The sequence below is a fragment of the Tursiops truncatus genome, chromosome 20 (genome assembly GCF_011762595.2).
Source record: "Tursiops truncatus isolate mTurTru1 chromosome 20, mTurTru1.mat.Y, whole genome shotgun sequence".
NCBI lineage: Eukaryota > Metazoa > Chordata > Mammalia > Artiodactyla > Delphinidae > Tursiops > Tursiops truncatus.
The window spans coordinates 340,510-364,685 of NC_047053.1; the positions used below are offsets into that span (position 1 = coordinate 340,510).

At 50.2% G+C, this 24,176-nt stretch overlaps 1 protein-coding gene across 2 annotated transcripts in view; it reads right to left on the reverse strand.

The window, feature by feature from the left end:
- The window catches only part of TNFRSF13B (TNF receptor superfamily member 13B), a 34,398-nt gene that overhangs the window by 4,668 nt on the left and 5,554 nt on the right, over window positions 1–24,176 (reverse strand). For both annotated transcript variants that reach the window (XM_033847028.2, XM_033847027.2), the window contains exons 2-4: window positions 8,873–9,010; window positions 6,128–6,373; window positions 2–187 (exon numbers count right to left, since the gene is read on the reverse strand). In XM_033847028.2, the coding sequence (XP_033702919.1) occupies window positions 2–187; window positions 6,128–6,373; window positions 8,873–9,010 (570 nt within the window). The remainder of the gene's footprint in view (window position 1; window positions 188–6,127; window positions 6,374–8,872; window positions 9,011–24,176) is intronic.

The following is a 24,176-nucleotide window of genomic DNA, read 5'->3' on the forward strand; positions in this document are numbered from 1 at the left end:
CCCTTGGAGGACTTGGCCCGCATCCGACATGGCCCTGGGGGTGGCTGGCAGGAGACCTGGTCCCCCCTCCTCTTCAGGAAACAGGCCACGGCCAGCAGGAAGCAGCAGATGATGGCGCAGAGGCAGAGCCCCAGCGTGCTGTAGACCAGGGCCAGCTGGTCGGCGCTCAGCTTTAGCCCTGGGGGGGCTGCAAGACAGTGGGGGACCCAGAGTCAGGAGGGGCCCCTCCCTGAAGCACCCCCCCTCCGGCCAGCAGCCCCTCGTCCTCGCTTCCTCCTTGTGAGCCCCAAACAAGCCATGCGGTCACCCCCACGCCCCCTCGGAGGGCCGGGGGACCCCGGAGCTGCACGCCCTTTGTCGTTCTCTCTCACTGTGGGGTGTAGCTTGGGACAGTACCAGAGGTGGACGGGCGAGCAGGTGGACAGTTGTCCAGGGAGGGTGTTTGACCAGGGAGCGCGTGCTTGGAGAGAGACGGTGGTGTTGCTCCTGAGCCTGAGGGGCAGATGTACACCAGGGGGGCCTGGGGAAATGGGGCGCTGGCCCCGCTCAGGGCCCCGAGCCAAAGCCCTGCCCTCGAAATCTGTCCCGGGCCCTGGGATCGGGCGCCCCAGCCCGGGAGGAAGGGCTGCCGGCTGCCTGCTGGTCTTGCTGCACGCAACACTTTCTCTAGTGTGTCCCTGACCCTCGCGCTTCTGTGAAGGAGGGGCGCTCGCCCCCTTTACAGGTTGCGGTGTAGTCCACGTGCTGCCAGGTTCACGGCCCTGAAGATGGGGGGGGGGGTGGTTAGTGTGTTCTCAGGCTCGTGCAGCTGCTGCCTGTGCACCTGAGGGGTGTCCGGCACCGCATGACGCCCCCCGTCCGCCCCGGGCACCACCACGCTGTCTCTGTCGCCTGTCCTGGACACTTCATACCAGTGGAATTGTGCAGCACGGGACCTTCACGTCTGGCCTCTCGGCGTGATTCCAAGGCTCAGGCGTGTGGCACGTGTGTTGGGTCTGAGTAACGTCCACCGTGTGGATGCACCACATCGTGTTTGTTTGTCCACGACGAGCAAGCATTTCGGTTGTTTCCACCCTTGGGCGGCTGTGAAGGCTTGCGTGCAGGTTTCCGTGTGCACGTGTGTGTGCTGCTCTCGTGGACGCGTCCCACGAGCGTAGTTGCCGGGTCAGGTGGCGCCTCCTTGCTGAGCTGTTTGAGGATCCTGCAGGCTGTTCCCGCTGTGGCCACACCGCCTTACAGTCTGTATTTCAGATGACAAAACTCAGCCTCAGATCTGGTCACAGTTGCAGAGCTGCACCTGGGGGCAGGTCTGATGGGCTCCACGCCGGGGCTCCACGCCGGCCGCGCACAGATGGCAAGGTGGACACTGTCCCTCTTCCTTACGCAGCCTCCTTAGGGGCAGAATTTTATGAAGTGACAGCTGGCTGGTGCTACCCATCACAGAGCTCTGGGTGGGCTGTTGGTGCCACCCCCCGGCCGGCGACGTCCGTGTGTCCCAGCTCCCGGGCCCCCATCTGCTCACCGGCTCCTGTGCGTCCCTGGGATAAAATAAAGCCGTCGGCCTGGCCGGATTAGCGGGGGAGAGGCTGGCAGCCTTCGCGTGGGAGGTGGAATTCCCAGCTACCAGACGCTGCTAAGTACACAGTGAAGTGCTGGGTGGATTTCAGGTGTCTTCAGCTGAACTCTAACTACCTCGAGGCTGGCTGCTGGCATTTGGAGACGGTCCTTGATTCCTGCCCTTCAAGTCGGGCTGGGCCGGGCCCCCCTGCACCCAGCAGTACGCAGTACAGGGGACGCAGGGCCTGGCCGGGCCCCCTGCACCCAGCAGTGCGCAGTACAGGGGACGCAGGGCCTGGCCGGTGCCATGACGAGGCCTGGCAGCCTCTGCTCTGCTCTCCCGGGCGCCCGGAGCCACCACGTGAGGAGGGTGATTTGGGGCTTCCTGAGGGAAACGGAACCAGTTCCTGCCTGGTGACCCGCTCGTAGAGCGTGCTTCGCAGAGGCCCTGGATCCGGAGGAGAGGTGCAGTTAAAACTGCGAAAGATGTCACCTTCCGCCTCTGTCCCAGGCTGGCGACACAGGCACATCTGGGTGGGGTGGTCTCCTCTGAGGGCCACATGCAACCACCTGCCAACACGGACACGCCCCTCAGGCTTGTGGACTCACTGCCTTCACTTCTAGGCACGTGGATGCAGGCATTTGCTGGGCTCTGTTTACAGTGAGAGCCGGAGACCAGCTCCCTGGTGGGTCCTGAGATGGGCTGAGCCTCAGGGGCAGGAAGTGAACAGGGAGAGAGAGGTGGGCGCTCGGGGTTCTCCCTGGTGTGAAGTGTGCTTAGACAAGAGCATGTGGGAACCGACAAACCCAGGCCGCGGCAGGTGTTGCTCCTGGGGAGAGACTTTCCCCAAACCTGGCTTTTTAATACCTTCTTTCTTCCGTCGCGATCCCCGTGTGTCGTCCGTTTGCGGGAACGGCAAGGAGCATGCTGGCTGCCTCACTTGTTGAAGCCTAGTCAGAGGCTGGCCAGGTGCGGGGACGGGGTCCCCAGCCACCGCTGTGCTTCCTCTGTTCAGTCACCAGCTGTTCAGGTCTGCAAGCTCGGTCGCTGACCTCTGTCGGCCCTCAGTGACCTGGCCCCGGAGCGGAGCGGCCTCGCCCAGTGCCTCCCTGTCTGCTGACCCCGGTGGGTGCAGGGGCTTCAGTCGGGAATGGATGTGAGCTCTGTCCTTGTCAGAGAGCCAGGCCTGCGGCGCAGTTCTGAGCACCGCCACCAGGGGGCACCGCGGATGGTTTATTTCCAAGCGGGTTTTCCATTAGATTTGTTCCGTGCTTGTACTGTTTTCAGAGTCAATCTCGCCTAGAAACAGGATTTCCCCGACTGCTGCTGCTGGGCTGGAGCTCGGGCTGGCCGGGCGGGCAGTGCTGTGACCTGTCCTGAGGGGCCTTGGTGTAGCCGGGGCAGGGCAGGTTCTGAGCCTGGGCCCTGCGGCCACCCTCGCTCACGGTCAGGCCTGCCTCCTGGTGAAACGGGGTGGACGCTCCGGCCTCCGCGCTGTTGGTAGCAGCTCGACTCAGTGGAACGTTCCGCCAGCATCCCCACGGCCCCAGCCCAGCGAGCAGGCAGGTCAGGGGAGGGGTGAGGTGGGCTCCCGAGGCTTTCTGCCCTCCTCCCCTGGCCTCAGCCCTGGGGATGCAGAGGGGGCCTGGGGCAGCCGCCACGGTGACATCTCTTGCAGCCGTCGGGGGCGGATGGGAGGTGGCGTGTGTGGGGAGAAAACACTCCACACCCTGAGATGAAAAGCCAGAGACGAGACCAACCCCCAGGCCGCCGTGCAGGATGTGCTCCCAAGGCGGGCATCGCCCTCCCACAAGGGGTCTGGTAACCTGCACGTGGGACCTTATGACCTGATTTGGGGAAAAAGCCTTTGCAGATGTAATCAAGTTAAGGGTTTGGAGCATCAAGGCCCAGGGTCGCTGAGGCCCTGTGAGAGCCCTGTGAGGGGGGTGCCGGGCTGCCTGTCCCCAGTGGGGACAGGGAGATACAGAGTCTGGAGACGTCCCAGGTCACCCGTGCTCACGCCACCTGGAGCTCTGAACCCGGGACCCAGGAGGCCCTTGAATAGGGCCTGGGGGCTCCGTGGGCTCGGATAAGAAAAGCAAACCTTAATTTTCACTAAAGCTTAGCCTTTGCTCCCACTGTTTGTAGCAGTCGCAGCCCCAGTGGTCCTAGCAGTGGCTGTACCCTGTCCACAGAGAATCCGTGTGTTTCCGCTCCCAGCCCCTCCCAGCACCTGCACATGCTGTGCCCTCTGCCTGGAACACCTTTCTCCACGTCGTCTCTTAGATGTATGCTTTCCTTTTAAATGAGCAGTTACTACGTGCTGATCCTGACACTCAGTGCAGCAACCCCGTGAAGGCAGGTGATCTCAGTCTTACGGAAACACTTAACCTCAGAGAGGTTAAGTGACTTGCTCAAGGTCACACAGTTGGTGGGAGATGGAACCAGGGGTCTGGCCCCCAGTCTGCCTTGAGGGCCTCTCCTCGGGGAAACCTTCTCGCCCCATTGCACCCTGGCTGGGGGATGTCGTCGCCACGCACTGAGGTTACTCAGTCATTTGTCTTGTCTCTCCCATCAGACTGTAACTTCCATGGGGTCAGCGACAGGGTCTGCCTGACTCTTGGACCCGTCCCCCCAGGCACAGCTGAGCCCTCCACAGTTACCGTCAAATGAAGGAACGGCCATTCCGAGAGATGTGGAGGGACCAAGGGTGGGGGCTGGCAGGGCGGGGAGTGAGTGGGGGGACAGGTCAGCCCCGCTGCCACGGGCAGTGTTCTGCACGCCCTGCCCTTAACACCCAGGGTGTGGGCCCGGCACTTCTGTTCGCAGTCCCCACCAAACCCAGCTCTCGCCCCACCTGCACGCAGGTATCGGGACACAGCGGGACACACGTAAGCCCCAGACCTCCAGAGGGACACGCGGCAGGGGGCAGGTATGGTGAGGCGTCACCCAGCCCTCCGAGGCTTGGGAGGCCGCACCATGGAATGACTGGGACAGCGGTCAGGTCAGACGTGGTCACGCTGACCCCACTGGCTCCTGGAATGTCTGTCCACACTTCCTGGGGGATTCGTACCTGGAGGGTCCACCCCAGGCCCTCTGGGGAGGGGCCTTGGCTGGTGGTCACAGACAGGAAGGGCTAACGGTGTCACACTGGCAAGAGGTCCCCCTAAGTGGGCGACGGCACCACAGAACACTGCTCCGGGGATTGGCTCTTGCAGAGCAGACAAACTTTGGGACCCGCAGGCCGGGCCCGAGTCCCCGCTCAGCTGTGCACTGACTCTCCAGGTTTTGAGACTCAATTTCTCTGTCTGTAAAGGGGAATCTGTGGCATCGGAGGTGGACGGGGTTCTGGGTTTGGCTGGAAGAGTCAAATACGTCACTGCAGGGAAGGCGCGGGGGTCACAAGACCTTGGAGAGCAGCCCCCTTTGTGGTCCCGTTCGTCACCCCCTCCACCCGTATCCACGCTCTCTGTGTGTGAATCTGCATTTCCTCTCACAAGAGGCTGTGCTGGATAAAAACCGGCCACAAACCCCCCACAGCTACAAATCCTTCACCTCTCCTCCAGCCGAGAGTGGGGTCTGTCTCCCCCGCCTTGAATCTGGCTGGCTTTGCATCTGGAGGGATAGGATGCAGCAGATGATGGGTGCCAGCTCTTGGCCGAGAGGTTCAGAGGCCCGTGTGTCACCTCTGATGCTGCTGCCCACCCGCTGGTCCCAGGGGAGGATGAGAGACTCAGGAGCAGAGCCCCTCCAGCTGACTCCAGCCAAGCCCTATGCCATGAGGAATAACACGCCATGGAATCTGGGGGCTGTTTGTTACGTGGCAGCAGCTTACTGACAGGAGAGCAGAGCAGAGTAAGAGACAACAGTCTAACCGAGAAGAACCAGGCTGGGCACTTCGTTATCAGGACACATGAAGCCTGTTCTCATGGAAGTGACGTCATGAGGAAAGTCACAGAAAAGGAGGAAAACCAGCCGGCACCTGGCAGACCAAGAGCACCATAAATATCAAGCGTTTGCGGGTCCACATCCCCACCCAAGCCGCGTCCTCTCTGACACCACAGAGCAGGGTAGCTGAGCCAAGAGGTATTTTCTGGGAGGATTAATTAGGTCATTTCCAGTGCTCGGCACTTAGTAAGTGCCTAGTTCAAGGGACCCCCTCACATATCTAAGGAGGCCCATCTCCACCGTGAGCTTTTTTGATAGTACTTTTCTTTCTCATTCTTGGGAAGTCTCCATTGCCTCTAAATGGAGTGGGGGTCTTGCTCACAGGTTAGCTGTGCTATCCACTCGCTGCCCTGTGTTCTGAGAATTCATTCAGCCACCATTATGAGACTCCCAACTGTCAGGTCTTTTTTCTTCTTTTGCTTCCTTCTTGCTCACAGACTTCTGTAAACTTTGCTTAATTTTTTTTTTCTGTCCTGTGATGATCCCCCCACCCCCCTGGTTTCTGGCCATTTGCCTGCACTGGACTTCCTGCTTTGCAGCCTCTCCTTATTGAGGCCTGGTGCCTGCCTTCCACCCACTCTGACCCTTGGACACCGCTCAGGCCAACCTTAGGTGGCTTACCTGGACCCACATCCGAGCCTCTGTGCTCTGGTCCCTGGTACCTCCCTAGGTTGTCTGCCCGGGTCGAGGCCTCTCCGGTCCGCTGTCTCCTGACCTCTGGTGGGAGGTTCACTTGACTCCTGAACTTGTTCTCACAGAAGTGTGTGCATTGCTTGGGGTGACGTCCACAGATGGAGGCACAGCTGATACAGTCCCCCAGGAGCTGGTCATAGTACCTGCCTTGCTCTTTGCGGCAGCTGAGTGACTCTGGGAGACAGAGATGCATGATGCTGCTGGGTGACAGACACAGGCAGAAACTGGGGGTCTGGCCTCAAAGGGTATCAAAGTTAAAAAAAAATCCTAGTCCAGTTCCCCAAAAGCAATTCCAGAGTAATCCAAGTCCTCTTCCAGTATGCAAATGTAAGACTATACGTTGTCCTCTAAGTACTGTTTTAGCTGCATCACACACATTTTGACATGTAGTATTTTTTCTGTACCTAGTTTAGAATGTTCTTATTTTTCACTATTATTTCTCCTTTGACCTATAATTTAAAAGAGCATTTCTTAGTACTAACTGTATAAGGGTTTTCTAGTTATCTTTTCAGTTATTACATTGTCACATAACTTCTTTACTTGGGTTTTTCAAACCTCATAAGGGAGAAACATATTTCATATAAACATAAGGAATGGAGAACAAAGCCAGAATCTGCCTTAGCAAGTTGGGGAAGGGGACTGGAAGGAAGGTGAGAAAGCTCAGATTAATAGTTTTTTCTGTCTTAATAATAAATGAGAATTTTAGGAGCTTAACCAGGCATCAGTGCCAAGGGGCAGAAGCCAAGCAAACTGAAGCCCATTCACCCTTGCTGGAGAGAGCAGTTTTGAGCGCCATACAGAAACCTGTACTTTCACAGGGTAGGTTTCCCTTGTCTCTAAGGTTCATTCATATGAAAATGTGACTCGCATGCAGGTTTTCAGAGCGCATTTTGGAGGCAGCACAAGACAGAGGCCAAGAACCCAGACCTTGAAGCCACGCGGGCTTGGGGAAGCTCTGGTCCGCCTCTTCACGTGGTGGGCTTGGCCCCTCCATTCCTCAGTCTCCTGTTTTCCAGGAGAGGAATAGTTATAACAATGGTGATTTCTTACGGTTGTTACGGGGATTTGAAGTCCCCGGCACAGTGCCTGACACATAATGAATAATGCTCAGGGTTTAAATAGAATATTCACCTGTGCCTCTGCGATGCAAACACGCCAACGCGTACATCCTTTTCAGAGTAGAAGACAAAACCAGGAAGGCCTGCATTTGGGACCTCGGGAGACTCGGGTGATCCTGTCAGGACCAGTGACCACCCCTTGCCCTTACCCTGCTGTGGCCCCTGGACCCTCCTGACCCCGACACTCACAAGGTGGAGTTAGCCTGATGGCAGCAGTGTTCCCGGGCTTGCCGTGACCTCCTCTCGTCCTTGGGAACCCCCATGTGGCTGTGCAGGTGACAGAGCTCCACAGACCACCAGCCCTCACTGCCTGACCTCACAACCTCCCCTCTGGGCCTCGATATTCCCTGTTGTATTTTCCCGCCTCCACGCCTTTGTCCACGCTGGTCCCTCCAGGGGTGCTGTCCCCCCATCTGACTTCTGCATCTGTGGACTCTTAACAATCCATCGCAGGGGGCGCTTCTTACCAGAAAACTTCCTCGCTCCCCAACCCATCAGCCGGACGTGGTCTCTCCCAGCTGTGGCGTTTTACGGTAGTTCACCTTTTTACCATGAAGTGGAGTCATTTCTCCCACTAGATAGTAACCTCCTTGAAGGGTCTGTCAGATTCCTCTTTCCAGGGGTTTGTGGGTCAGCACTGAATGTCCACCTCATTAATGGATAGTGGCTCAGAGCCATGGTGTTGCAGACTCAGAAAGTTGTTGTTCAAATCCTAACTCTTCCACTATTGTGCTGTGTGATCTTGGGCAAGTCACTCAGCCTCTCTGAGCCCCACTCAGCCAGTATTTATGAAGCACTTACTATGTGTCAGGCACTGTGCTAGGCTTAAGAAAGGAATTGAGCTCTCAGTCGGGTGGTTGAGACACATGAACACACAGGAAAGAACGTGTGGTATAAGCTGTGATAAGTTCCATCAGGGAAAGAACAAGTTATGAAAAAGCAAGCAAAAGACAATTAGAGAAAACTGGATATGGCCTGAGTGCAGATGATATTAAGGAATTATTGCTGGGGGTGATAAAATATTGAGGTTATATTTTAAAGGCCCTTATGTTTTAGGCATTCGTGATCCAGTATTTACACATAAAATAATACGAGTTCTTGGATTGGCTTTAAAATACACAAGTAAAAAAATTGGGGACTGTAAAGGTGGCATTTCTAAAGCTGCTGATGGGTAGACAGGTTTATCGTGCTGTCCTCTCTCTCTGTCATAATTTCTATAATAAAAAGTTTCAGAAGAAAGAGCAGAGAATGATGAAGGAGGGCCCACTTTCCATCCGGCAGTCAGAGAGGACCTCTTGATTTGGGGCTGAGACCTGAAGGCCGGGTAGGAGGGAGCCCAGGGGAGAAGGTGGGGAAATGCATCCCTGTGCAAAGGCCCTGAGGCAGGAAGGAACAGAGCATGCTTGGGAAGCTGCAAGGAGGGTAGGAGGGTCGAAAGGTAGAAGGTGCCACACTGTCCGTCTCCCTCCACCCCTCCTCAGGCCCCAAGTGCAGGCCAGGGGGACTCCCGGGGGCAGGAGGGGCATCCAGCCCAGGCTCGGGCCCCAGAACTCACTGCAGAAGGCTGCACAGGTGCGTGGATTCTGATTGCTGCAGATGGTTTTGCAGGAGACGCAGGTGTTCAGCAGCGGGTCCCAGTACTGCTCTTCGGGGCAGGGCTGCATGGCCACCCCCAGCCGCAGGCCCTGTGGGGCTGAGAGGCAGGGAACGTGAGGGCAGCTGGCACCACTGGAGGCCGGAGCCCAGGCGGCCTCTCCCGCTCACGTTCCCTAGGGGGAACAGACAGGGTTGGTTTCTACCCCAGTTATACTTGCTGGGCAATCCGGGGCTGACACCCTGAGCCTCAGTTTCCCGTCTGGGGCACGGCAGTTCTGAGGCCCCTCTGGCATCAGTGGAGCCCTGCTCGGCCCTGTTCTCTACCCTCATGAACGTGCACACGCCTCCTGCCACGGGGTCTTTGCACGTGCTGGTCCCTTTGCACCCCATGCTCTTCATGCTTCACGACTGGTCATTTCCTCCTGGCCCCTCAGATCTCTGTTGCAACTTCGTTTTTTCAGGGAAGCCTTTCTGACACCCTCCCACCCCGGATTGGGACTTGCTCCTTCTTCTGCACTTGTCACTGTTGTCACTTGACTTTTGTGATGCAGTTATTTGATAGTGTCTCCCCATTAACTGGGAGCATCACGCAGGCATAGATGCTAATTGATTTGTTTGCTGCTGGGTCCTCAAAACCTAGATAGTGCCCAGGACATAGTAGGTGCTCATTAAATGAATGAATTAGAAAAGCAGAGCTAGCCAGTGCCTAGCAAACAGCAAGCACTCAATAAATGTCCGTTTCCTTCCCTTGCTCTTTTGCTGAGATGTGAGACACACACAATGACAAATCTCAAGAGTACAGCTTGACAAATCTTTGCACGTGTACACGCCTGTGTCACGACCACCGCGTCAAGGTGGTGAACATTTCTTGCTCCCTGATGACTCCCACGGGCCCCTCCCACCCAACATCCACCCCCAGAGGTGACTTCTGTTCTGAGTTGAACGCCACAGGGCCAGAGGCTGCTGTTACTGCCTGTTCCTGAACTTTCATTGTCTGGATTCTTTGGCTCTGCAAGGCATCTGGGACTCATTCCAGATGGTTGTGTGTTGCTGAGTCTTCTGTAATTTTCTGCCTAATTTCATGGCATTTTCCTCCCCAACAAACAACTTCTTTTAAACATTTTTTGAGGCACTTGTTTATTCTTTAATGGGAGTCCACTGAGGAAAGACCAGCGGCTCCCCCTCGACCTGGCAGCTTAACCACCTGGGTTTATCCTCCTTCCCTCTTGGAACCAAACTGAAAGGGCAGGAAAGGATAGTTGTCCTCGAAGGTGGAATGGAAGAAGTGACTGCAGCAGGGGACAGGCGTCAGCAACGTTTTGGAAGACGGAAGGCAGAGGGCCTGGGGTGACAGGCTTCAGTTGAAGATCTCTCTCGGTTGAAGCTCACGGGGAGGAAGCGGAATTGCGTCACCGAATGCTAGGAACCTCCTGGAACTGGGGCACTAGGACCTCTGGCCGTGGGGGATGGGAGGGCAGAGCAGTGAAACAGGGTTGGATGGAGACTTACGTCAAGAGGGCTTGACCCCAGGCAGGCGACGGCCCCTCACCCACCCGAGCAGGAGGTTGGGGTCTCCTCAGACACAACTGAGGAGGGGTGGCAGTGAGGTCCACTATCCCCCCAGCCATACCTCAGGAGTGCTGTGGCCAGGTTTGTAAAAGATGTGTCCTTCCCCATCCTGCAACTGGCAGGAAGCCAGCAGACTCTGCTCTGGAAAAGCTGACCCAAAGGAAAAGCCCTGGAGGCACTGACTGGGAGATTCTTTCAAGAAAGTGACCGTGCTGCTGCCTGACCACTACAGCAAAGCTTCTGTGGGAAAACGCCGTCCATTTACCCGGAACTTCCAATCAGCCATTAGTGCCTCAGTGTGAATGTGAACTGCAGCCAAGGGTCACCTGATATTGGAGCACCACCTCTGCATGAAAGAGACCTTGGACGATGCAAGCAGAAGAAATCCACCCAGTGCCAATAGAGACAATGCAGGGAACAGAAGAAAACTACAAGATGACGGCAAGACATCCTTAGAAAGAGAAGAGAACTTTTATATCCACGAGAAAGAATGGTGTGCTCATTTTTTTTTTTTTTTCCGGCTTGTGGGATCTTAGTTCCCCAACCAGGGATCAAACCTGGGCCCTCCGCAGTGGTTGAGAATCTGCCTGCCAATGCAGGGGACACGGGTTCGAGCCCTGGTCTGGGAAGATCCCACATGCCGCGGAGCGACTGGGCCCATGAGCCACAACTACTGAGCCTGCGCGTCTGGAACCCGTGCTCCGCAACAAAAGAGGCCGCGACAGTGAGAGGCCCGCGCACCGTGATGAAGAGTGGCCCCCGCTCACCGCAACTAGAGAAAGCCCTCGCACAGAAACGAAGACCCAACACAGCCAAACATAAATAAATAAATAAATAGTTTATAAAACAAAAAACAAAAAAAAACCCGGGCCCTCAGCAGTGAAAGTGTGGAGTCCCAGTCACTGGACCGCCAGGGAATTCTCAGTGATGTGCTACTTTTTAAATTTTTTTTGCGGTACGCGGGCCTCTCACTGCTGTGGCCTCTCCCGTTGTGGAGCACAGGTTCCAGACGCGCAGGCTCAGCGGCCATGGCTCACGGGCCCAGCCGCTCCGCGGCATGTGGGATCTTCCCAGACCGGGGCATGAACCCGCGTCCCCTGCATCAGCAGGCGGACTCTCAACCACTGTGCCACCAGGGAAGCCCAGTGATGTGCTACTTTTAAAGAATTGTATGCATAGAACAACTAAGAATGACTAGAAATTTTAAAATATAATAGCCAGAATAAAAACATCTGTTGAAGGGTTATCAGATGTAATTGAAGAAATATCCCAGAACATCGGAAAAGATGTGAAAAATATGGAATTATATCAGGACGTCTGGAGGTTGACTGATGGGGAGTTCCAGAGAAAACAGATTTGAAAGACAGCCTCCAGATTCAAAGAGCCAATCAGGTGTCCTGCACAATAAATTCTCTCAAACCACAAGACCCACCATCGTGAAATTCAGGAGCAACAGAGACTTGGAGGAGACTCTTAAGCCTCCTTGAGAACAACCAGCTCACCTACAGGGAGGGCTGTGTGAGTTAGGAACTCTATGGACATTTCAAATCAAAGCGGGGGCGTGAGCGATGCCAGGGAAGATGGCCAGGAGGAAGCCCCAGCGACCTGCTTCTGCCCTAGCGGCCATCAAGCTGGCAGCCTTGGCCGAAGTAACGATATTGGAGCTCTGGGGTTGTCTATGGGACAGTTGGGCAAAGAGGCTGGTAGATTTGGGGAGTTTTGGTGCCTTTCAGCCTGTCGTGGGGTGGTGGCTGTTCATGTCCCTGGGGCAACTTGCTGGGACCTGGATGGGCAGTAAGGACCTTGTCCTCTGAATGTTGGGATTGTGGGTTCTAACTGCTGGTTGCCGCTTTTGATCACTGAGGAGCCAGCACAGAGGGTGGTGGGCATTGTTTCAACCTCCCTGGTTGAAGTGGCTCCCAGGGGCTTGGAAGAGATCTACTGCCCCCCATGTGGGGAGTCACACATTTAGGAAAGTCTTTGTCAGGTCGCTGGCTGACTGCAGAGACGAAGGACCAGAAACTTTGGTGACCACACACAAGGAATACCTACTTTGCAAAAATAGTTTGGAAGAGTCACAACCAGACTCCAGCTCTCAGCAACAAAAACTTCAGCAATCCCTGAGGAGTGAGAGAGTTAAATTTCCAGACTTACCACAATGTAATGCTCAAAATGTTCAGTTCTCAAAAAACTTAACAAAACGTACAGAGAAACAGGAAAATACGGCACATTCACAGGAAAAAAGCCTTTGACAGAAACTATCCCTGAGGAAGCCTAGACATTGGAAGTATCAGTCGAAGATGTTAAGTCAACTGTCTTAAATACGTTCCATGAGCTACAGGAAACCACAGACAAAGAACTAAAGGAGATCAGGAAAATGATGTAAGAACAAAATGAGGATATGAATAAAGAAATAGAGGTTGTAAAAAAGGAACCAAAACTTGGAGGCAATCCAGATACCCTTTAGTAGGTGAACTGATAAATAAACTGTGTCATCCAGACAATGGGACCTCAAACCGTGAAAAGACATGGAGGGATCTTAAATGCATGTGACTGAGAAAAGCCACGCTAAAAAGGCTCCACGCTGTATGATCCCAGCTCTGTGACATTCTGGAAACAGAAGAAAGATCAGTGGTTGTCAGGAGTTGAGGGGGAGGGAGAGATAAAGGTGGAGCACAGGGGATTATACAGAGCAGTGAAACTGGATGCAAGTCATGATACATTTGTCAAATCCCATGGAAAGTACAAGACCGAGAGTGAACCCCAGTGTAAACTGTGGAGTTTGGACAATAATGATGTATTAATGTAGTTACTCGATTGTAGTGCATGTGCCACTTTAGTGCAGGATGTGGATAGTGAGGGAGGCTGTGCATGTTTGGGGACGGGGTATATGGGAATTCTCTGTAATTTCCATTCCATTTTTCTGTGAACCTCAAACCACTCTAAATAATCTATTAAAAAATGGAAACAAACTGAAATTCTGGAATTGAGAAGTCCAGTAACTGAAATGAAAAGACTCCCTAGAGGGGTTCAGTAGCAGATCCGAGCAGCCAGAAGGAAAGGACCAGTGAGCCTGGAGATAAGACTATTGAAATTATTTAGGATAGGAATCAGAAATTTAAAAGAATGAGAAAAAATAAACAGAACCTGAGGGACTCGTGGGAGCCCATCAGATGTAACAGCGTATGCACATAGGAATTTCAGAGAGAAGAGAGAGAGAAAATATTTGAAGAAATAATGGCTGGAGACTTCCCAAATCTTAGGAAAGACATGAATATACATGTCTGAGAATGTCCATGAATAAGCAGGATAAATTCAAAGACGCCCACATTGAGACACACTGTAATAAAATTGTGGAAACCCAAAGATGAGAGAATTATGAACGCAGCAACAAAGAAACAATTGTCATATACAGGGGATCCTCATAAAATGAATAGCTGGTTTCTCCTTAGAAATCATGGAGGCTGGAAGTGAGCTGTTACATTTAAAGTCCAAAAAGAAAAAAAAAAAAACTATCAACCAAGAATTGCGTATCTGGCAAAACTACCTTTCAGGAATGAAGGAGAAGTTAAGACATTTCCAGATAAGCAAAAGCTGAGAGAGTTTGTTACCAGTAGACCTGTCCTACAAGAAATGCTAAAGGGAGTTGTCCTTCATGCGGAAATGAAAGTGCACTAGACAGTAACTTGAAGTCATAAGAAAAAAGAAGGAGCATTGGTAAAGGAAATCTATGACAATATCAATATCAATAGGAAGGGACAGAGATATAGAACAGTGTTTGTACACTACTGAAACTAGGTATTATTGAAACTAAGTTGTTAGAGGTTTAAGACATTAGTTGTAATCCTCAGGGTAATCACTTAAAAAAATAACTAAAAACATACAGAAACTGAAAGAAAAAGGGAGTAAAAATGGCACAGTACAAGTAATCAACTAAATACAAAAGAAAAGTCAGTAGTGGAGGAACTGAGGGACAGCAAACGTGAGACATACAGAAAACAGAGATAAATGGCAGAAGTAACTCCTTTATCAGTAATCATATTAATGTCAATGGACTAAACTCTGCTATTACAAAAGGCAGAGACTGGGAGATTGGATTAAAAAAACAGTATTCATCTATATCCTGTTCATAAGAGACTTACTTTACATAAAAGGACACGAGCTTGAAAGTAAAACAATGGACAAATATCGTCCATGCAAATAATAACCAAAAGAGAACTGAGGGGGCTATATTATTATAAGACAAAGTAGTTTAATCAAAAGAGGTTACAAGAGACAAAGACAAGATATATTGATTAAAAGTTTGATACAGCAAGAAGATTTAACAGTTATAAACACATATGTGTGTTACAACAGAGTGCAAACATATGAAACAAAAGTTGACGGAATTGAAGGGAGAAATAGTTCTGTGACAATATTTGGATATTTCGATTCCCCACTTTCAGTAGTGGGTAGGAGAACTGGACAAAAGATCAATGAGGACAAGATGACTTGAGCAACTCTGTAAAGCAACCATATAACAGACATATACACGACACTGTACTCAGCGACACAGACTACACATTCTTCTAAAGTGTCCATGGAACATACTCCTGGACAGGCTATATATCAGGTCACAAAACAAGTCTTAATAGGTTCTAAAAGATAAAAGTAATTCAAAGAATCTTTTCTGATCGAAGTGGAATGAAACTAAAAGCCAATAACAGAAGGAAAATTGGAAGGTTCACAAATATGTGGAACTTCAACAACACACTTTTTTTTTTTTTAATTTATTTGGCTGTGCCGGGTCTTCGTTGCAGCACACTGGATCTTCATTGCAGCATGCAGCATCTAGTTCCCAGACCAGGGATTGAACCTGGGCCCCTTGCATTGGGAGCAAAGAGTCCTAACTGCTGGACCACCAGGGAATTCCCCCCAAAACACTCTTAAACAACCAATGGGTCAAAGAAGAAGTCACAAGAGATATTAGAAAATACCTTGAGATAAATGAATATGAAAACACAATGTACCAGAAGTTATGGGATACAGTAAATGTAATGCTGAGAGGGAAATTTATAGATATAAATGGGTACACTAAAAAAAGAAGAATCTTTCAGATCTTGACCTATCTGTATACCATGAGGAACTAGAAAAAGAAAAGCAAACTAAACCCAAAGCAAGCATAAGGAAAGATTAGAGCGGAGACAAAAAAGAGAATAGAAAAGCTGCAATATGGACTTCCCTGGTGGTCCAGTGGTTAAGAGTCCACCTTCCAATGCAGGGGACGCAGGTTCAATCCCTGGTTTGGGAACTAAGATCCCACGTGCCATGGGGCAACTAAGCCTGCGTGCCACAACTACTGAGCCCGCACACTCTGGAGCCTGCATACCGCAACAAAGAGCCCACGTGCCGTGGCCAAGATCCTGCATGCTGCAACTAAGACCTGATGCAGCCAAATAAAGATAGAATTGATTAAAATAATAATAATAAATTTAAAAGAAAAACTGTAATAGAGAAAATCAACAAAGCCAAAAGTTGGGTTTTTGAATAGATTTACAAAACCAACAGACCCTTAGCTGGATTGATTAAGAAAAAGAGACGAAACTCAAATTACTAAAATCAGAAATGAAAGTGGGGCATTGATACATATTTTATAGGTTATAAGAGAGTACTGTGAACAATTGTGCACCAACAAATCAGGTAGTCTAAATGGACAGTTTCTGGAAACATACAATCTACAAAAACTGATACATGAAGAAAGAATATCTGACTAGACCTATAACAGGTAAGGAGATTGAATCAGTAATAAGAAACCTCCCAACAAAAAGCCCAGGACCAGGGCTTCCCTGGAGGCGCAGTGGTTAAGAATCTACCTGCCAATGCAGGGGACGCGGGTTTGAGCCCTGGTCTGGGAAGATCCCACATGCTGTGGAGCAGCTAAGCCCGTGCGCCACAACTACTGAGCCTGCGCTCTAGAGCCTGTGAGCCACAACTACTGAGCCTGTGTGCCACAACTACTGAAGCCCATGTGCCAAAGGATCATACATTATAACCTAGTGGGATTCATTTCCAGAATGCAGTAATAGTTCAACACATGAAAATCAATAGATGTGGGCTTCCCTGGTGGCACGGTGGTTGAGAGTCCGCCTGCCGATGCAGGGGACACGGGTTTGTGCCCCGGTCCGGGAGGATCCCACATGCCGCGGAGCGGCTGGGCCCGTGAGCCGTGGCCGCTGAACCTGTGCGTCCGGAGCCTGTGCTCCGCAACGGGAGAGGCCACAACAGTGAGAGGCCCGCGTACCACCAAAAAATTAAAAAAAAGAAAATCAATAGATGTAATACACTTCAAGAATGAAGGAAAAAACTACATGATCATTTTGAGGCAGAAAAAGCATTTAACAAAATTCAGCACCTTTTCATGATAAAAACATTCAGTAAAGTAGGAATAGAAGACAACCTCCTCTACATGATAACAACCATGTATGAAAAACCCACAGTTGACATCACACTCAGTGGTGAAAGACTGAAAGCGTCTCTCCTATGACTAGTAACAAAACAAGAATGCCCACTCTTACTACTTCAGTTCAACATAGTACTGGAAGAGCAATTAGGCAAGAAAAAGAAATAAATGTATTCAAATTGGAGAGGAGAAAGTAAAATTATCTGTTCATAGGTGACATGATCTTATATGTAAAATCTCTAAAAATTTCACACACTAAACACTGTTAAATATTCAGCAAAGTTGCAGGTACAAAAGCAACACAAAAAATCAGTTGCATTTTTCATATACTTGCAATGAACGATCCTAAAAGGAAATTAAGAAAACAAATCCATGTTCAGAGACAAAAACGAATAAAATACTTAGGAATGAATTTAACCAAGGTGGTGAAAGAAGTATACCCTGAAAACTACAAAACGTTGCTGAAATCAGAGAAGATCTAAATAAAAGACATCCCATGTTCATGGATTGAAAGACGATGTTAAGATGTCAATACAATCCCTAACAAAATCCCAGTGACGTTTTTACACAAATAGAAAAACCCGTCTTAAAAATTCATTTGACCCTGAATAGTCAAAACAATCTTGAAGAAGAACAACAAAGTTGGAGGACTCATACCCTGATTTCAAAACTTACTACAGGGCTTCCCTGGTGGCGCAGTGGTTGGGAGTCCGCCTGCCGATGCAGGGGACACGGGTTCGTGCCCCGGTCCGGGAGGATCCCACATGCCGCGGAGCGGCTGCGCCCGTGAGCCATGGCCGCTGAGCCTGCGCGTCCGGAGCCTGTTGCTCCGCAACGGGACAGGCCACAACAGTGAGAGGCCCGTGTACCGCAAAAAAAAAAAAAAAAATTCAAAGCTAAAGTAAACAGTGTGATAATGGAATAAAGACAGATACTCAGAGCAGTGGAATAGAATAGAACCCAGAAATAAGCTCTCCATCTATGGTCAGTTGATTTTCAACTGATGGAGGAGGAGGGAAAGCAGGGTCCGTCTCAGTCAAGAGGGAAAGATAGAAGTTCTCAGAATGATGGTGAAGGGAGTCCCTGGGACATGGCCTGGAGGGCAAGGGGGAGCCCTGTCTCAACTAAAATAGGAGAAAAGCGGAAGGAACATCTCCAGTAGAAACAGGGAACCGTATATAAGCGAGTCTGCTTGACCAGTTGACAGGCTGGATCTGCCCCAGAGCTGGGGGTGAGTTCCTGAGACATACAGAGAAAACCAAGGAGTTTCAACTCCAGGGAGGTCACATGGCTCAGCTGTGAACAAAGTTTACATCGTCATGTTGAAGTGAACTACAATCAGGGAATAACTCTGACTTTGTGTCTACAATAGTCACTCACTTGTGAGAGGGGACACCCCTAGACCACTGTCAGTGAACAGGGCAATGACAGGACTTACAAGACAGGAAGGAAGGAGGGAGAAAAACTGCAGAGGGTTTTGCATATGGGGCAGATGGATTAGCTGGCAGCAAAGAGGGTGATCTCTCCTTGAGCACGTGGTGGGCTGGGGGGTCTGAGAGAGTTTCAGGAGCTTCCACATTCTGGGTGACAGGTCAGAGAATTACAGTGATCATTTACAGTCTCTCTTTTATGAATCAGGAAGGAGGAGGAAGAGAGAAAGGTGGGGATGACCGTTTCTTCCCATTGTAATTTCTGCCTCCTGTTGACTCATTCTGAAAACCGATTTCCCATGGTTCAGTGACAAAATGTGTGTGAGCGCAGCCGTGCCTGTGGAGGAAGCACAGCTCTGAGTCACCAGCCAGCCAGCTTAGGAAAGGCCGGCAGCACAGCCTCGGGTTTTCTTTTCTGTAAACGGGGACTATGGGTGCTCCTTTGCAGAGCAGGTTTCCTCGAGGACGTGCACGTGACACGCATGGAACTGGCCCGAGGTGCGGTTGCCAAGTGGTAGTTATTTGGATAAAGTGGTTTAAAATATAATGGATTAATTATAATCATTTCATAATCAGCAAATCTGCACTCCAGGCCTGGGAACTGCCCCCAGAACCTCAGCTTGCGGCTGAAGCACCATAACTTCCCAAAGACACTTGTCCCTGTACGCTGCCGTGTCACCTGACCTCTCCTCTGAGATGTCTCAGGTGTGCCTTCCTGGATGGCCATGTGGCCTGAGCACCTTCTACCTGGTAATGTTTCTTATTTTGTAATTTGACGTCTGAGGGTGTAGCCATCTACCTCCTTACACTGTCTCATTCATCTCCGAGCCCAGTGCTTCTGTAATACCAGACACACAGTAGGTCCTCGGCCAATGGTCACAAATAACCAAATACTTTATACAGAGCTGTCCTCAGTGAAGACATGTGGAGTGGTAAGCAACCCTCGTGCTTGTGCTGTGTTAACATTGCATAATGTCTGAGTTTTGTTCTGCCCCCTCCCCTGCCTGCATCTCCTCCTTTCAAGTAGGACTCAGGGCAGAGGTGTCCTGAGGTTGGGGGGTGGGGTGGGAAGAGCAGAAACCCTGGCTTTTGCTTTCAGAACTTAGAGGAAAGGATTTTTGGCACAAAATGATTGGGCCAGAAAACAGCACAGAAAATAATTTCTCCTAGCTTGAAAAAAACAGCCCGAAGATTTAAGCGTGAAATAGAATAAAATTTTAAAAACTTCTAGAGAAGAAACCATTCGATAACTTCTTTATAACCTTGGACTATGAAAGGCCTTTCTAACTGTGACCCCAAATCCAAACTCTATAAAATACAAAATTGATAAAATAGACTACACAAAACAAACAACTTCTGCATGGCAAAAAGCAGCCTAAGGAGGAAAGTCCAAAGACAAAAACGGGAACAAAAACACTTGCAACTTGTATCTAAAGAGTAAGCAGACGGGCTTCCCTGGTGGCGCAGTGGTTAAGAATCCGCCTGCCAGTGCAGGGGACACGGGTTCGAGCCCCGGTCTGGGAAGATCCCACATGCTGCAGAACAACTAAGCCCATGCCCCGCAACTCCTGAGCCTGTGCTCTAGAGCCCATGAGCCACAACTACTGAACCCAAGTGCCGCAACTACTGAAGCCCGCGCACCTAGAGCCCGTGCTGTGCAACAAGAGAAGCCACCGCAATGAGAAGCCTGCGCACCTGCAATGAAGAGTAGCCCCTGCTCGCCACAACTAGTGAAAGCCCACATGCAGCAACAAAAACCCAACACAGCCATAAATAAATAAAATAAATAAATAATACAAAAGGAGAAACACATGTATAAAAAAAGAGTAAGCAGAAAGGAAAAGACCAGCCACTCGACAGAAAATTGGGCAAAGGTAATGAACAGACAGTTCACAGACAGGGACGAACAGCATAAATTTGTCTGGTCTTATTCTTGGGAAACAAGCAAATTTGAACTACACTGAGACCATCTTCTCCCTAATAGATTGCTAAAAATCCAGAAGTTTACTAACACCTCCTGTTGGCAAGGTCACAAGGAGAGTGGCACTCATTCACTCTGGAAGGAGAGGAATAGGGATAACCCTCAAGGGGGGAGATTTGGCAACATTAGTCAAAATGACTGATGTTTTTACCTGCTGATATAGTGATTAATCTCTGGGATTTATTTCAGAGTGCAAAATGATAATTCATTGCAGCAATGTTTGTAATAGCAGAAGATTGGAAGTAGCACAAATGTCCATCAGTAGGGGATTGACTGAGTATATACACTGGGCTATTATGCAGTTATAGAAAAGGGGTGAGGAAGCTCTCTGTATGTTGCTTTAGAAAGAACTCCAAGATATATTAAGTGGAAAAACAAACACAAGGAGCTTCCGTGGTGGCACAGTGGTTAAGACTCCACGCTCCCAATGCAGGGGGCCCAGGTTCGATCCCTGGTCAGGGAACTAGAGACCACGTGCATGCCGCAACTAAGAGTTCACCTGCCATAACTAAGGAGTCCGCCTGCCACAACTAAGACCCGGCACAACCAAATAAATAAATATTTTTTTTAATAATAAAAAAATAAAAACAAAACAAGGTCCATAACAGCATGGCTCACAGTCTCCCTGTCTCTCTGCAAAAAAGGAGAAAGTTCTAATCTAGATTTATAGGTATTAGTATATACATAAAGAAACACTGTAAGGAAACATACAAAACCAAAAACAGTGTTTTAAATAAAATACTGAAGAATAAATTGAACAAAAGAAGTACAAAACTTGCACATTGAAAACTACAAAACATTCCTGAAAGAAGACCTAAATAAATGGAAAGATATTCCATATTCATGGATGGAAAGACTTAATATTGTTAAGATAGCAGTGCTCCCCAAATAATTCTGCAGATTCAATGCAATCCCAATCAAATTCCCAGCTGGCTTTTCTGCAGAATTTGAAAAGCTGATCCTAAAATCATATGGAAATGCAAGAGACCCAGAAGAGCTGAAACACTTTTGAAAGAGAACAAAGTTGTAGGACTCACACTTCCCAATTTCAAAACTTACTACAAACCAACAGTAAATAAGACAGTGTAGTACTGGCATAAGGACAGACGTGAGTCAGTAGAGTAGACTTTAGAGTCAAAAACTAAAGCCTAACATTTATGGTCAATTGATTTTCAACAAAGATACCAAGAAGATTCAACGGGAAAAAGGATAGTCTTTTCGACAAATAGTGCTGAGACAACTGGGTAAGCCACCTTCAAAAGAATGAATGTGGACCCCTAACTTACACCATACACAGAAGGTAACTCACAGTGGGTCACAGACCTAAATGTAGCTAGACAAGTTTTAGAAGAAAACAGGAGTAAATCTTCATGATTTGGGGTTAGGCAGTGAGACCGAATGCACAAATGATTCAGAAGAAGCTTGAGAGACTGGACTTCATAAAAATTTTAAACTTTTGTGTTTCACAGAACACCATCAAGAGAATAAAATGATATTCCACAGACTTGGAGGAAATATTTCCAAATCATATATCTGATAAGGGATTTGTATCCAGAATATATAAAGAACGTTTACAACTGAATAATGAAAAGACAAATAACCCAGTTTAAAAATGGGTTAGGGGGCTTCCCTGGTGGCGCAGTGGTTGAGAGTCCGCCTGCCGATGCAGGGGACACGGGTTTGTGCCCCGGTCCGGGAGGATCCCACGTGCCGCGGAGCGGCTGGGCCCGTGAGCCGTGGCCGCTGAGCCTGTGCGTCCGGAGCCTGTGCTCCGCAACGGGAGAGGCCACGGCAGTGAGAGGCCCGCGTACCGCAAACAAACAAACAAACAAAGAACAGTGCAGCTGCTTTGGAAAACAGTCTGGCAGCTCCTCAGAACGTTAAACACAGAACTACCATATGGCCCAGCAATTCCACTCCTAAGAGAAATGAAAACATGTCCACCCAGATACTTGTACATGAACGGTCACAGCAGCATTGTTCATAGTAGCCAAAAAGTAGAAACAACCCAAATGTCCGTCAACTGATGAATGGATGAGTAAAATGGTCCATCCATACAACGGAATGTTATTTGGCCACAAAAAGGTATAAAGTACTGACACCCTACCACATGGCTGAACCTCAAAAACATGCTCCTGGAAGAAGCTAGTCATAGACAGCACATTCCATTTCTATAAAATGTCCAAAGTAGGCAAATCTGTAGCGAGAGAAAGTAGGTCAGGGCCAGCCTAGGGCTGGGGGTGGGGAGGTATGAGGAGTGACAGGGGTTTTTTGGGGGTGACGATAATGTTCTAAGATTAGATTATAGTGATGGTTGCACAGCTCTTAAGCAGGTGAACTTTGTGGCACGTCAAGCATCTGAACAGAGCCGTTTATTCTAGAGGGGGCAGGAGAGCTGGGCGGACAGATGACCAGGAGGGCAGGAAGGCTGTGTGAGGTACCTTTTTATACTTTGTGGGCTTCCAGCCTGTGACTACCATCTATTCACAAAGCAGACTTGTAAAGCAAGAGGCTGGGAATCCCCTGGCGGTCCAGTGGTTAGGGCTCGGTGCTTTCACTGCCGGGGCCCCAAGTCGATCCCTGGTCGCGGAACTAAGATCCCACAAGCCACACGGCACAGCCAAAAAATATATATAAAGAAAGAAAGAAAAGCAAGAGGACCTAAATGAGGAGTTTGGGATTGGCAGGTACACACTACTATATATAAAATAAACAACAAGCTCCTACTGTAGAGCACAGGGATCTGTATCCAACATCCTGTGATAAACCGTAATGGAAAAGAATAGGAAAAGAATATATAGGTGTATAACTGAGTCACTTTACATCAGAAACTAACACAGCATCGTGAATCAACTGTACTTCAATTAAAAGAAGATAAGCAGAGGACCACACAAAACTGAAGAGACCCCTGAGCCTTCTCCCATTTGGGGAGAGGAGGGTGGAAGCTTTCCCCACCCCACCCACAGGGAAGCGCTGGCCAGTGGACAGCAGGTTGGATCGGACGAGGGCAGCCTAGGAAGCCTCAAAGACCCATTCCCGGTCAGAGGGCACCGAGCCACTGGACCTGACAGGGACACAAGAGCCCACTCGGCCAGATGGCAGACACCCAGCTGACCGGATGTCTGCGCTGTCCCTGCCCACCCCTCCTCCAACACCACCGGAACCTACATAAAGTCCCAGAGCCATCATCCAGCCCCAAAGGAGGGCAGGAAAAGCCCCAAATTGACACTGGCCAGCAGAACAGAAGCCGTGTTGACCACGGGGAGAAGGGGAGAGCTCTCGCAGGCCTGGGTTTGTGGGCTGGGCTCATGGCCCAGGCTCTCCTGCGTCCCGGCTGTCTGCCCGTCTCCCTCACATGCCTGGCTCTGTAGGCGCTGGACCAAGAAAGGCCTCTGTGGTCCAATTAGTTTGAAAAACATTGGGCTAAAGAAAGCCAAAGTTTTGTTGTTTTTAAGTGCAGCCCTTCTCAGCGCCTTTGCTTGTGGCCCTTCAGGAGGGGCTCAGGCAGGTTCAAGGCCTTTCTGTGTCTTTCTCAGGGACTTCTGCTGGGGGAGAGGCTCTCCTTCATTTTACGACCGAGGAAATGGAGCCCAGAGAGGTGAAGGGGCTCCTCCAAGGTCACACAGCGAGTCGGTGGACAAGGGGAGGCAGGCCCGACTCCGCTGCTCCTGGCGGCCTCTGTCAGTGCCAGGTCCCAGTTCTGACAGGTTCCCGACTCGTGGGCCTGGGCCTGGGCGGTTCCATCCTGTGTCAAGGCGACCTCTTGTTCCTTCCTGGTCCAACTTTCTCAGAAATCTTAAACATCCGAGCCCTTAGCTGGGAACACATCTGGGGAGGTGGTTGC